The sequence below is a fragment of the Acipenser ruthenus genome, chromosome 18 (genome assembly GCF_902713425.1).
Source record: "Acipenser ruthenus chromosome 18, fAciRut3.2 maternal haplotype, whole genome shotgun sequence".
Taxonomy (NCBI): domain Eukaryota; kingdom Metazoa; phylum Chordata; class Actinopteri; order Acipenseriformes; family Acipenseridae; genus Acipenser; species Acipenser ruthenus.
In genome coordinates, this window is record NC_081206.1 from 5015335 (window position 1) to 5030241 (window position 14907).

The 14907-nt window shown below is 44.5% G+C and overlaps 1 protein-coding gene across 2 annotated transcripts; it reads right to left on the bottom strand.

Moving 5' to 3' along the window:
* Positions 1-149: 149 nt before the first annotated feature.
* Positions 150-14849, bottom strand: LOC117964485 (nuclear receptor coactivator 6-like). 2 transcript variants are annotated; one of them, XM_058990938.1, is made up of 15 exons: positions 14580-14849; positions 13245-13523; positions 12398-12553; positions 11946-12068; positions 11461-11556; positions 10465-11346; positions 9998-10144; positions 8536-9682; positions 8183-8304; positions 4934-7888; positions 4786-4842; positions 4568-4598; positions 4029-4070; positions 3657-3817; positions 150-3387 (listed from the first exon to the last, which is right to left on the bottom strand). In XM_058990938.1, exons 2-15 carry the CDS (start codon positions 13480-13482, stop codon positions 3335-3337), a joined length of 6210 nt encoding a protein of 2069 aa, XP_058846921.1. In that variant the 5' UTR covers positions 13483-13523; positions 14580-14849; the 3' UTR covers positions 150-3334. The 2 variants fall into 2 exon arrangements, with proteins under 2 accessions (XP_058846921.1, XP_058846922.1); XM_058990939.1 differs by lacking the exon at positions 4029-4070.
* Positions 14850-14907: the final 58 nt, after the last annotated feature.

Consider the following 14907-nt stretch of genomic DNA (forward strand, 5'->3'; position numbering starts at 1 on the left):
CTTATGATAATGGTTCAACAAAACAGTATTTAAGTAAGATATACAGTATTACCTTTCTATGACATTAAACCTCTCGGTAATTTTTTAACTGAATTTATGGATGGAAAAGGGTTTTATTACAATAACCCTACAGTAAGACTCCGACAGTGTTTAAGGAAATAGCAACATTTATTGTGAACACCACACAATTACATCTCAAATCTTAAGTATCTTTTTTTTCTGGTCCATTTCTACAACCACTGACATCAAATATTCTATAAAATTATTTACAAGGTTTTTTTTTTGTTTGTTTGTTTTTAAACAAAAATATAAGCATAATGTTACACCAGTTCGCTTCTATTCACATAAAACATAATTTTTTGAGGCAAAACCAAAGCAAGGCATTTTAAAGTCTCGCTAAAATATTAAGAGTAACAAGATGGGCAAACACAAGGAATTAGTGGTTATTCTACATGACATGGATGGAACATGCAAGATGAAAATGGGCCAGCATGTATGCAAGCATGACAAAAAAACTGGGCCTGTATTAATGATCACAGATTATCTGAACGCTTTCCTTATTTATTGTCCAAGGTGTGGGTATATTAGCAGGGTTGTAATTTGGGTCAGAGGCATTTTGATTTGCAGAAGACTTTTATGCAACAATAGCATAAAAGTCAGAATATAGGAAAACACACAAAAAAACCACATATGGTTAGTTTCACCTTAAAGCCTCTCACAGGTAAAAGAAACCATTTTAAAAGTGTTTTTATTTGTGTCATACAACTGGGATATTGGGATTTTAATTGATTTAAATTATGTGGATAGGAGTTACTCTGGCATTACAAGTTTATAGCTTAAGCAATACTTCAAAAAATCAGTCCCAGTGTTTGTGGTCCTAGAAGTAGGACACAGATGCGTGGAACTTTTCAAATGCCTGCAAACTGACCAATTCTAAAAGCACAGCTTTAAGGCTTATGATCTGCACAGTAACAGAGAGAGAGAGAGAATATATTAAACCATATTTAGGCCAACCACATATTATTAAAATGCAAATGCACAATAAGCAAGATAGTACCGATACCATAAACTATGCCAATAGAGTGATATCTAATCAATATAGAAAATGCTGTTTATGCCTGTTTGTCAACAGTTAATACCAAACTCAAACATAGCACATACATTTAAATTCCTGGTGAAGGAAATACATTTATTGGTGCACTGAAAATGTCCAAGAAAACCTTATGTTTATCGTGTGTGAGAGAGTAGAACTATTCGGACTTCATATTTTGCAACCACTATGATATATTTCACTCAATTTCTCTTTCTAATACTATATGCATTCAGCTTCACTAAACAGAAGGAAAAAAAAAACAAAACAAAAAAACCTATCAATTTTGCCAAAACATTTCTGTTGTCACACATATGCAGCGATAATGCTGCCGATTCAGCCACTGTTAGAGCGCCCTATTGGACCAATCAGTAGGGCTGCTATGATTAAATCGAAAATCAATTTTTCGATCGATTCCATTCTTCATTATATACATCGATAAACACTGGATAATCGATTAAATAAATTACATTTTTGTAACGCGCATAGTTAATCAGCTTGACCTGTATAGCGGGCATGCATGTTGTGGTAAGTAAATCAATTTATTATTATTACTATTATTATTATTATAGGCAGGGATTTCCACATTGTGTGTTTCACAGATAGTGAAGTTTAGGTTGTACAGTATTAACAAGATGCAATGCATGATGCTGCAGCTGTCACTAAATAAAAATAAAATACGTTTTTCATAAACTCTTCTAGTTTATATAGATTACATTCCAAAGTACTGTAATCTGTTTGGAATAAATATTTTTAGTAACACTCCTGTAGTATGTTAAATTGTTTTAGGCTTGTTGCGAATGTTGTGGTTTTACTTATAAGAGCAATGACATTAAAATAATCAGGTCGGGGGTAGAGGAATGGTGCAACAATGTGTACCGCCCACATAATCATAGATACTTATTGGAACTATTCGAGTTTGTGTGCCCAATTAATCGATTGCTATTTGGAGGCTTAACTGACAGCCCTACCAACCAGTAATTTAAGCATCTACAAAACAACTAAATGTGAAAAAAGGAGAGAATGACTGAAAATCAAGTTTCTTAAACCCCAATTGACCAGTTTCCTGCGACTTTTTTTTTTTTTTTTTAAACACTGCAAGCAAAAAAAAAAAAAAAAAAAAAAAAAAAAAAGCATATAAAAGAGGTTGGATGTGCAATGGTTTTTGAGCTGGTGCCCCAGAGTACAGCAGCACAGGCAGACATGGGAGTGAAGAGGAAGCCATGCAGAAGGACTAGAATGTGGAGTCACCTATAAAAGCCAGACCTGTAGCATGGTACTAAAAATCCAAATCGGATACTGCACCGATGTACCAAACCTATAATAAGGCTGGTTTCACAATTACCATTAATCTTAAAACTATAATGCTACTTCGGCAAAGCAGTCCAAGGTGAGTGTCAATCTGGGTCTGTGGAGCCAGCCACTAGAGATGTGAGGCTTCAGTCTCACTTTGGGGTCTTTTAAAAGTGAAGTAAAAAGTTAATGTATTTAATCTTACTGCAACTGAAATGCCTATTGTTTTTTTTTTCTTCTCTACATTCCAATTCTAGTTCCTAAATGATTACTATTTTGTTGCTCTGCCAAGGAGCCTTAGTCTGAGCTTCATTACTTCAGGAGACCTCTAGTGGTGTTCAACGTTGAATGCAATAGATTGTAAAAGCTACATCTGGAGCGGCCGTAGTGTAGAAGCGCACTGCTAGGAGTCTTCAGAATGCCACGCTTGGATTAGTTGAGATCGATTTTCAAGGTGAAAGGTTTGCTGGCTTTGAGCTGAACTGTATCAAAACCTCTGGCTATGTGTCTTTAAATACCCAAGGGCTGACCAATTTTTATGACCATAGCCATAAAACAGAAGGCATAGTAGAAAGAGATGTCCGAGAATGCTTTTTTGCAGCAGAATCAAAAACAAAAAGCTGACCTCCAATACAATCTAACTAGTGTAAAACACAAAGCGGGTGGTAGAAGATTTAATTAAGCTTTCCAGCAAAACTATACAAGATACTCGTGACACTGATAAATCAGAGGTGCCTAAACATCATTCCAGCGTTTGAAAACGACAGTAACTCCTAAAATAAAACTCACATTGCTGCGGGAAACATTATTATCATTAATTAATTATTAAAACAATCTGTACACAATTATTCTTCCTTTTAAAAAACTATTTGCCCAGGAAAAAAAAAAAAAAAAAAAGGATAGTAAAAATAATTCACAAACATTTACAATTCACAAGTTAACAGTACGGTGTTATTTGGATTTCCTGCGCTTGGCTTGATTCGGGCTGGCGCCTGTGTTTGTATCTGAAAAAGAACAGGGATGGAGCTCAGCAAGGATGCAGTTTAATACAAGGCAAACCACTTAAAGCAGATCAATAACTGTCTAGGTATAAAGACTGCTTGGTCTTATTAGTTAAAGTCTTACAGAATAACTATGAAATAAATGAGATCTTCATTGTTATATCACTTAGGAATAGCTTACATTGCATGAATTTTCTTTGACTGATTTATCTGCACCGCCTTGTCTGAAGCAAGTTAGAGGAACTCCTGTTACTGAGTTAAGCTGTCTGTACCTCTCGCAGCTGCAGTGGAGGCGGAGCCTGGCCTGGCTGACCTCTTGCGCTGCCCGTTCTCAGCTGCCTCCTGCGGGGTGGACCCTTCCTCTACATCCCTCTCTGCTCGAGAGCTCCGTCTGCTAGGGGCCTTCGGCTTCTCGGGGATATTCTTGGCTTCCCTGGAACAGGGAGAGATGTGATTAATTGTAGCGTGTATAGAGAGAGTTCAAAACAACCAATACCTCTTTCCCAGCAGTTGACACTGGGAACCATTCTCGATTCAGGTGTTGTTCTCTTTGTGCAGATTTCTCCCCTTGTCCTGGACCTGATGATAAAGCTGCAGTGACAGATGCATGGTTAAGCTACATACATACATACATACATACATACCTTGGGTCAACGTGAACAGGCATCTTTCTTTTCTTTATACATCTGTTATACAAGTGGAAAAACAGCAATAAACTTATATTGAATTACAGATTTTCTTCTTGTAAATTAAGTTTGAAAAGTAACTTCTTCATTTGCATGATTGTTTAATTTCACCCAACATACTGAACCACCTCTTACCAGACCAAGCCTGGGAAAGCACTGCGTGAATGAAAACAAACAAACTGGGAGTAACCCAGAGTTATTTTAACAAAAGTAACAACTCGTGTTGCTGAATATTACTTTAATAAACAGGCATTATACAAGATAAATGTATCACTAATGCTACAGTCTGAACATTTCTGCACCCACACCTGTGGAAGTGACCGTGAGATACAATTACACCTGTGGAAGTGACCGTGAGATACAATTACACCTGTGGAAATGACCTTGAGATACAATTACACATGTGGAAGTGACCTTGAGATACAATTACAGTTTATAGAAAGGATACCACAAGAGCTGGTTAAATGTCATTATTATTACAAAAACAATAATCTTACCCCTGTTCTGTTACAGTAGCTACTTCATGTCCTGCAAAAACAAAAACATCCCATAAGTTCAAAAGGTAAAGCACTTTTTTTTGTTGCTATTTTCATAGTTCTTAGAACTCTGTTTTAAAGAAATATTAGAAGCATTACGTTTTAATAGTGACGAGATAGGATTTTACGTTTGTGTTACAATATTAGTTTGAAGCTTTTTTTTTTTTTAAACCACATACCAGTTGCTTTCTCAACACGAGGCATCTCTTGCTGTTGTGGTTCTTGCTGAATGGATGCTGAAATATAAAACAGGACAATCAGAAAGGTTTCCTGAAAACGTCACCCTCACCTTCCACCCCCCTCCCATTAGGTGCTTTGTGCAATTACCTGTACTTGGGGTGAGCTCGGTGCTTCCCAGAGACACCTTCTCCTCTACTGGGTCCCCGTGTGCTACTGGCAGGCTGCTCTCGGACACTGGGGGAGCAGGATGTCCCTCAGTAGGGATACCAGCTGTAGCTGTAGGTGGTGAGCAGCCCACTGAGCTGGACGGTTCAGTGAGAGCTGGTCCACCTGTAGAGGGAGCTGGGACCAGGGGGCTTTTCTGCGGAGCACTCTGGGGAGGAGGGAGGGCAGGGCGTTTCCCATCAGACAGGGCCGGCTGGACATTGACTGGAGAGGCCAAGGGTTGTGGACCTTCAGAAACCACCGCTGGCTGTGCATCAATTTCAGCAGACGGCTTGTGGACCTCAGGAACACTCCGACATGGTTTGGTCATGTGTATCTGGCCGCTATTGTCAGGCTTGCTCGTCGCCTTGGCTGCAGCAGTTGTTGGGGACATTGGGCTTCTCCTACTATTGCTGGTCCCTGGACTGGATGGAGTGCCAAGCGGTTTAGAGGAAGAGGAGGGGCTGGAGTGGGAGGAAGGTTTCTCAACAGGGCTGGGTTTGGCTGGGGCCATCTCAATAGGATTGGACTCCTTAGGGGTTTCAGTAGGTTGGGGGAACACATTTACTGACCGCACCGGATTAGGGGGTTGGGGTCCCACAACAAGTGGGTGGCCTGGCTGGGTGCTGGAGGGATTGATCGTTGAAGACTGAGTTGTGGTAGGTGCTTGAGAGAATTGTATATTAGGGGGAACTTGGAGAGTGCCAAGTACAGTGACTGGCTTAGACACATTGCTGGTGCTGGAGGGTATGGATGCTGCAGGGAGCTGGCCAGGCCGAGACCCCTTCATGACTTGAAAGATTGGGTTGATGATTACAGGTCCTGTGATGAACTGGGGTGGGCGGGAGTTGGGGGGAGCCGAGACCACCGAGGAGACAATAGTAGGTGGTACTTGAGAAGTGCTGGTTGAGGAGCTGATGGGATTTGACGCCACAAAAACAGTGATCTGATTGGACGGGATGGAGGTTGAGGGCGTTGACCTCTGTAAAACAGCTGGGACACTTTGCACAGGGTTAGGATTTGGTGCTGGCTCTTTCACGTCCGGGACACTGGTATCAGAGCTCCGAGTGGTGGCAGGGTTGCGAAGGGGCTCCTGATCCCGTGGAAAGGTAGATGGGGTCTCCTTCCGATTCAGCTCCTCTTCCAACAGTCCTTCCTGAACAGGCTTAAGGGAAACATTGGGAGCGCCTGAATTGTCAAGCAGTTGACCGAGAGAAGTCGGGGCTTCCCTCAAAGCTGGGGAAGGAGCGGCTTTAGACTCCTCTTGAGCAACCGGTTGGGCTTTGTCGTGTGTTGGAGTATCAAGTCGAGTAAACTCTTCCACAGAAGCTGTTTTCTTCTCCTGGGGTAAGTGGGGACTCTTTATCTCAGGCACAGGGAGGTCACTTGGAGGCTGCACAACCTGTCGTCCTTCAATCTGTGCCATTTGCCCCTCCTTGTTCATTTCAACAGGACCAGCGGGGAAGGGGCTCTGCATGTGCTGCTGGCCCAATGTAGAGGGAGGCAAGGTACTACCGACAGGGCTGGGCAAAACAGGAAGGGGATTGACCAGCATGTTTTGTGGGTTCACCAGGGGCTGGCTGGGGGAAGAATTTATGGCAAGCTTGGCTGCCTTGGCATTCTGCCGTCCTGGACTGGGGGTAGTCTTGCGGCTGGAAGCAGGGCTGGCGCGTCTGCTGTTGCTCGGACTGGCCCTTTTGGCAGGGCCGCCCGTGGAGTGCTGTTTGCCAACTGGGGAGGACCCAGGGGTGTTGTGGGGGAAAGCCTGCTGCCCATTGTTGTTAAGGGAGCCCAGATTTATTGGGGCCTGTCCTATGGCCTTCAGAGTTGTAGGGTTCAAGCCCTGTTGGTCGAAGCCTCGGTTCAGATTGGGCTGCCTAGGAGGCAGAGGGATGTTTATCTGTGGTGGAAAGAGGCCTGCGATGGAGGCGTTTAACCTCTCTGGGGACAGGTTGATCTCTGAGGGCTCTGTGCTAGGAGGACGGTTGGTGGGGGTATGAGGGTAGTAGGGTCTGGGGCTAGCCCGGTTGGGTGTCTTGGGCCGGGAGGTCTGTGAGGAGGTGGGAACATTGGGAAAATGAAGACTGTGTGAACCTGACATGGGGGCGGTTTGCTGCTGTTGAAGCTGTTGTTGAAGCTGCTGTTGTTGAAGCTGCTGTTGGGGGCTTGCTCCCTGGTGCTGAGGAATAGCTGAGGGCCCAGGCTTCATCAGGAGCTGGTTGGGACCTGGAGTGCCTACTAACTGGGGTACCCCATTGCCAGTCTGGTGTCCTCCTTCTATGGAAGTGCCATCCTGCAAGGAAGTGCCATCCTCAGAGGTCAAGGCAGGGCCTCCTTGTGCCGCATCCTGGAAAGGCATTCTTCTTGCAACACCTGCAAGTTGTGGGTTCACCATGAGGGGAACTCTAGGCTTATCTGGGGACGGTGGTATAGCACCTGGACCTTGGAGGCTGATCATCACGGGCATGTTGCCTTGCTGGGACACAGGCACCCTCTGGACATCTCCAGGATTTAAGAGTCCCCTGGGTTGAGGACCTCCCTGAGGTACAGGCAATCTGACAGATTTGGGGTCCTGTTGCATCATGAGCATCATCATCATCTGCTGCTGCTGCTGCTGCTGTAGTTGTAGTTGTTGCTGCTGCTGCTGCTGCTGCTGCTGCTGCTGTAGATGATGCTGATGCTGCTGAGTTTGACCTTGGGACATCATCCCCTGCTGGCCTGACTGTAGAGATTGCACTTGCTGCTGCTGCTGCTGCTGCTGTTGCTGTTGTTGTAACTGCTGTTGCTGCTGCTGTAACTGCTGTTGCTGCTGCTGCTGCTGCTGTGGTGGTCCATGTTGCATGAACTGAATGGGCATTTGCTGCATTGCTCTCTGATCTCCTGGCTGTCCAGGAAACCCTAACACCAGAGACACAAAAATGTGGTTAGAAACCAAAAAAAGAGGGGACACTCAGTTGAGACTGGGAAAGAGGACAATTTTTCTGAACTGATGCAACAGGAAAAAAAAAACCAAGGTTCTTTGTAGAGTAATATCTTAATTTGTTACCATGGCTTCCCTCCCATTTTGAAATAGCCAAGTTTTACTTACTTAAATCAGTAAAATGAAATGTCATCGTTTAAAGAAGATGCTTGAGCAAGAAAGCCGAACCTTCTCCTTACAAAACTTAAAATGCAAACGTTCATCTCCCTTACCCTGAGGTCTGTTGGTGAAGTCTGAGAGCTTTGGGCCTGCAGTGTCCATTCCAACTCCCTGCTCCACACTCAAGATCTGAGGCTCTGGGTCTGCCATTCCTGGAGGCCGCACATCTGGACCACTAAAGAAAAAGCAATGACATTACATGAACATGGATTAGTGTGCCATTTTCAGTACTATGAGACATTTTATTAGAAACCTTTCAACCACAGAAAAGCAGTGCCCCAGTCACAACCTGTTTTTTAAATAACAAACAAAAAAAAAAAAAAAAAAAAAACACTAAGAAGAGCGACATACATAATGTCCGTATCAATGTGGACATGTATTCTGATAGATAGACTGCTGTTCTTACCCCAGTGCCTCTTCTGGCTGCTGCCCCCCAACAACCCCATTGTTGTTCTTTTTCTTGCGGGGGGGCTTCTTCTTCTTGGGCTTTCCCTGGTTGGCTCCCGTCTGCTTCCCACCAGGTCCAAACTGACTAGCCGAGATGTCGCTCTGCAGCAGGTTGACCAGCAGCGGGCTAGTCAGGGTGACATCCTTGTTACCAGGGAAACCAGCCTGTATACAAGGGCCACCCATCGCCATCTGGCCCCCAAACTGGGCATTGAAGGGCATCCCAATGCTGTGAAAGTGGCTATTGCCGGCCTGCATGTTAAGTGGTCCCACCATACCACCCTGCTGCTGTTGCTGAACATCTGGGAGCATCTGCTGCTGCATAGTCATATCTCCAGCACCTCCACTGGGGTCACTGAGCTGCTGTGCTTGTTGCTGTTGTTGTGGTTGCTGCTGCTGCAGCTGCTGTTGGACTAAGTGGTGGCCTCCTGGCAGTCTCATGGGTTGTCCATGGAGGCCCATTACTTGGTTGGGATTTCCATTCATTGATACAACTTGTGGCTGTTGCTGCTGCTGCTGCTGTTGCTGTTGCTGCTGCTGTTGAGACATCTGTCCTTGGAACTGACCCAGACCACCTTGCACATTAGGTGCTTGCCCTCTCATCATCTGCCCTTGCATGATGTTTGATTGGCCCTGAATCCCAAAGGTCTGTTTGTTCCCTTGGATCTGATTGGCTATCATCTGCTCTATCATGGGGTTCTGCTGCAAAATGACCTGCTGCCCCTGATTCCCCATCAGTTGCCCGTGACCCTGCATCATCTGCTGACCCTGCTGGGGCATCATCTGTTTGGGTGGAGTCATCCCCCGCTGAGGGCCCATGTTAGGATTCTGGCCACTCACCAGCATTTGCCCCTGGCTGACCAACTGAGACCTAGACAGGATCATCTGGCCCCCACTCTGGCCTTGGGAGGAGGGCGTAGGCTGGTTCTGTAAACCCATCATCTGAGCCTGGAGGCCCTGCTGGGTCTGCATTAGGTTTCCTCCCGTAGCACTCCCCACTGGCTGATTGTTCATACCACCGTGCAGACCCATCATATTGGTTTGGATCACATTTGTGTGGCCATGTGGACCCTGCATCTGATTAGCCGAGGTAGACGGCTGGCCTCCTGGGCACAAGAAAAAAACAACACAAAAAGAAAATAGTTACTTTAACTAATCATCATTTACAGAAAGATTTTGCTCAAGGCGGCGGATTCACAAATTCTTCTTTCTTCATTTTAAGTAATATGTGCAAGTCATTTTAAAGCTGATCTATACAAAAACCAAGGAGAGTAAAGTGATTAGTGTTGGAAGTATTATACGTCCCGTGTCAACTACCAATTAACTGGTATAAACCGAGACTTCCTATACTATCATCTACCTTATCTTGTTTTACTCTTTTGATGAAGCTCTGCTTTAGGAGGACAGGACAGGTCACGCACCTGCATGCTGAATGCTCAGACTGCTCTGCAGCTGAGGGTTGCTATTGCTGACTGGGGTCCCAGCAGTGCTGGGGGGGCCCTGGCCCTGGAGGAAGTTCTGATTGCCTTGTACGTTGGGGAACCCCATAGGCAGCCGTTTAGGGATACCTTCAGTGGGGAGAGGAACAGTGAGACAGGTCCTTTAGATAAACTTAACAGAATGTACTCTGGTGCTGTACAAGCTATTAGCAATAGCTAATTTTCAATACTGCTTCACTAATATCTGTTAGTCATACAACAGAAGTTCTCAAACAAGTTCATAAGCCAAGTAATAACAAAGCAAGTAAATCAGAGAAATGTCTAATTATTCTATACAAAAATACGAGTTACTGTACACAGACAGATAATGCCAACATTTCAGAGTGGGACAATTCCAAAACTGACAAGTCATTACTCGGAATACCTTCACTACAAACAGGTAAAATTACCTCCTATGCCAGAATGAGGGACCTGAGACACCTGGCTCTGTTGTGACATCACCATGAAGCCGGGCTGCATGTTGCCCTGCTGTCCCATCGCAGCCCGCCCAGGGGAGCCGCCAGCCTGTGGGAACCCCTGGGGACCAGAGGGACGGGGGCCCAGTTGAGCCTGGTTCTGTCCCATGTTGGGGGGTGTCCCGGGAGAGCCCTGCTGAAAGGGAGATGGGGAGGATGCTGGCGACTTGGCGGAGAGATGAGACTGAGGTGGTGCAGAAGGAGGGGGACCCCTCACTCCGGGAGGCCCCTGGAGGACCTTGGGCTGTGGGGCTGAGAATTGGCCATTCCCAGGTGGCTGTCCCATTGGGTTAAATACCTGGCCAGCCTGCTGGCTTCCAAAGGGATAGGGGGGTGGTGGGTGGCTAGGGGTCTGAATTGTTGCCAAGGAAGGCCGGGGTGCCAGATGCCCAGGTTGGGGTCCTTTCTTCCAACCAGCTCCGAGGGGGCCTTGGGCAGGGGGTGGCTGGAGAGCCCCCGAGGGAAGCTGGTTCCAGCCGGCAGGGATGGGAATCTGGGTAGGTGGGGAGAATGGAGTGCGAGCGCCCCCTAGTGCAGGGTGTGGAGTTTGTTGCTGCTGCTGCTGCTGCTGCTGCTGTTGTTGTTGTTGTTGTTGTTGTTGCTGCTGCTGCTGAAGCTGTTGTTGTTGCTGCTGCTGCTGCTGCTGAAGATGCTGTTGTTGCTGCTGCTGCTGAAGCTGCTGCAGGGTCACTGGATTAAGCTGCCTGCTAGTCTGCACTGCCTGCATGGGGTGAGTCTGGGGCTGCATGGAGACTGATGAGTGTGCAGGCTGCAGCTGCTGCATGTTTAAATTTGATAGCATGGGGTCCAATGCATCTGGGATGAAAACAAAAAAGGCACAAAGAATGAACAAAGTGTAATGTGTTTAGTTATGAAATGACACAGTATTCTTTAAGATGTGTGACCTCCCTGTTTTCTAGAGAGCCTTACCAGTTTGTGAGGGTGGGCGTGGTGTCCTGACATGCATCTGTGGGTTACCTCCTGAAGCAACCATAGACACAGAGGGATTGTTCATTCTGATTGTGCCTGTAAGCATAGGAAGTGAGGCACTGAAATCCAATGTACTGCGGCAGGAAAACACGATTCCAAATAGAATTATTAATGTTGGACAATAAAAAAACGACGCCCTTACATTTACATCCTAAAACTGCTCAGACAACTCAAACTCGCGCCACCGAGACTTGCTGTGTTCCGATTACACTATGCTTCTTTTTAACATCTAAAATAACAACCTAAAATTATTTTAGGGTTATTTGTGCTGTCAGTTTTATTATTTCTATATAGAATTAGGTCACCAAATAGAACATCAAAGCTACAGTTCAACATTAGACAAAGACAAAAGACCACTTGACGGTATAAAAAGACTAAGTGTGCCCTGAAAAAAAGTATTCAAACTGAGAATGTGTTTGTTTTACCTGGACCTGGCTGCACTGGGAAGCCCACCTCCATCCTCATCTGATTGGCTGGTCCCATGGGCCCATTGACTCTGACCTCTTGACCCCTGTTTTGCACTAAAGCCACATTTATGGCACCTTCACCTAAAACAATCGGATTAGATTAAGGGCCACTATATTTAAAAAATACAAAACCTATTGCAATTTTTTACTTGAAGTAAATTCATGCAGAAGAATGTATTGTATTTCATAACTATTTTAATGACAGGACTCAAAATCTATAATAAAACATGTTCACTTTTATATACTTCACAGCAAAGACAAAATGTACAGGTTGTCCTTGATGTCCTTAAACTTTGTTCTGCTTGGAAGCCCAAATAAACCAAAACATGTTTTTAGCAACAATGTTGCCCATCCACAAAATGTAGTAGCCACAGACAGTTGTTTTAAAGTATTTGCAAGGCAGTGTATACCTTCGATCTGCACAGAGAGGATTCCTAGTTCTCGCAGCTGCTGTTGGTTGTTCTGGGCGAGCAGGCGTAGACGGTCTGCCGCATCTCTGGGGATATTAAAGGTGACCCGCACACTGTTCCAGGGCTCCACGTGCTGTGGGCTCAGCCTGTCATAGCCTTACAATGGAAAACAAAAGTTCAGGGAAAGAGAGAAAGTACCAACATGGACAAAGCTGTAGTTAAATCCTCTACCAACACACCTGCACTGGTAAAATACTTCTGTTGGTAGTTTTCTACAGTATGTGACTTAATATCCCTGTCTGTCACGATTTTTTAAAAATCTATGTGTTACAAAATAGATACACAAATGGGAAACTTAACACGGTACAACTTTGCACTCAGTGACTGAAAGGGATATAAGCCATACTAACGAAGCAGCTCAGTTCGTTAATAAGTAGGGTTTTGGTTTGTTTTGGTACCCTCTCGTCAAGATGGTGGCACAAGATGAATGTACTAGACTTTCACCTCTAAAGGCCTGGGTCCAAATCCGTCTTAGGTCACAAGTGGGGCAGCTCACAGTGGAAAGCAGCTATTTTAGGTCATAGGTTGAATGGGCTTTGACAGTGAACTGCCCCAGCAGGCCCTTCAGGCTAATAGGGCAAATAAGAGGTTTCCATGCAAGGACCAAAAAAAAAAAAAAAAAAAAAAAAAAAAAGCTTTTTTACATTATCATCCTCAAATTTGCATGCTCGTTCCCGTTTCTTTGGAATTAATGCCCCTGCACAGATATGGAGATATGCTGTCTCCATGGTTTTCAATCTAGTACCTTTCATGCTCACCAAAATGAAAACACAAAAGGTATTTATACCCAATTGAAGCATGTCAGGTACGCTCTCCAAGATCCTGTCCAGCTTGGCTTGGAAGTCCTTGTCCTCAATGTTGCCCTGGAAGGCGATGAAGATAGTGGAGTCATCCTCATGTTGGTTCTGATGGGTTGAGTGGTCATCATCCTCCTCCTCCTCAAGCCCCGAGTCCTGCTCTGTGTCTGGGTTGACCATGGCTGCTGGCCACACCGTGATGACCTCTCGGGCCTGCAAGTCTGCCATTGCTCCCACTGTACAGCGGCTTGGCGGAGTCACTTACTCACCTTGGGGAAACAAGATACTTTATAGTGTTTGAGATATTTATTCTGTTCATGCCAGGACACAAAACTTGAAAGAATGATGAGGTTTACAGACAGCTCAATATTTTTGGACGCTGTTTTTGTAATTTCATTAGCTTTTATATTTTATAAAGCCTTTATAAGAAGCTTTCAGATTATTTTTTAACTACTGCCAACAAAACTGATTTTTTTTTTTAATATATACAAAAAAAACTTAAAGATGATGATTTAGTGATTTATTTTACATATTTTTTAATCTCAGTAATCCACATTAGGGTAAACAAAAGAAGTTATCTGACGCGTAATACATTTCAATCTAAATCCGAGAGACGTATGCTTCGGTAATACGTATTTATACTAGCTGCAAGTAAATATTATATACCTCTGTTGTCTAGCAACTATTAGTTATTTCAGTCGATTACTCTTGTAAATATTGCATACACATATTGTAGTACTGTACCCCACCAACGTAACCGACATGCTTCCATGTCAAACAAACTGGGTGATGTAAGTAGTATTTACTGTATTACAGTGTGTTTGTTTGTTTTCTACCACTGCTGTTCGAGAAACACTGCGATCAAACGACTGTGTTACAAAAACCAGCGCATCACGTTCTGTCTAACTGTACATTTAACATAGGTAGACTAGCTAGTAATAATATCAAATGCGGAGCTCGCTCGCCCTAGCAACTGTGGAGGAAAATTGCTTGCATGTTTCCAGCACACGGATATTTATATAACTGCTATATAAATATGAATACTGGTACAGCATAACTAATTATCACCCTACATCTGAATTTAGGCTTAGCCGAGTTACTTTCTCAGAATACGGTACTACAACTCCGTGAGATTCTAGATTTCCGACAAAATACGGCAACACTGCCGTCATTCACAGGCCCTGTATACTTCAGCCATAGATACCGGTTCCGCAAGCCGATATCTGCCTCCAGCCTGAATTACGGTTCTCTTGTTCCCGGTTTCACTATTTTAGTTTTCTTTAACTCGAACAAAATAAATACAAAACAGCCATTCCAATCATTACCTATTCACTCCATCCGAAACAAACCCTGCTGATCAGAAACAAAAAAACGGAGGTGTCTGGCAACCCTGACAACAACACGGGGGAGGGGAGGGGACACTGGAGAGCTTCTTCGTATTCTCAAACAGGAGCTAAGCACTTTTCTCTGAAGAATGTATTCGGCTGTACGCTGCGTAAGAAGCGTAAAGGCAACAGAGCCCTTTCACTATATCGCTTCCAATCGCCTGACGTCAGATTTCTAACGTAGGCGCGACTGGGCGAATAAGCTCTGCGATGCGCTAGCTTTGTAAGCTTACCCTCTAAGAACAAGAAACACGGTTGGCTTTGAGGT

Coding starts and splice junctions, on each gene's coding strand:
- LOC117964485 (XM_058990938.1), bottom strand. CDS start 13,482: ATGGCAGACTTGCAGGCCCGAGAGGTCATCACGGTGTGGCCAGCAGCC. Junction 4,599..4,785: donor TCGTGTTGAGAAAGCAACTG/GTATGTGGTTTA, acceptor TTGTTTTTGCAG/GACATGAAGTAGCTACTGTA. Junction 3,388..3,656: donor CTCCACTGCAGCTGCGAGAG/GTACAGACAGCT, acceptor GTTCTTTTTCAG/ATACAAACACAGGCGCCAGC.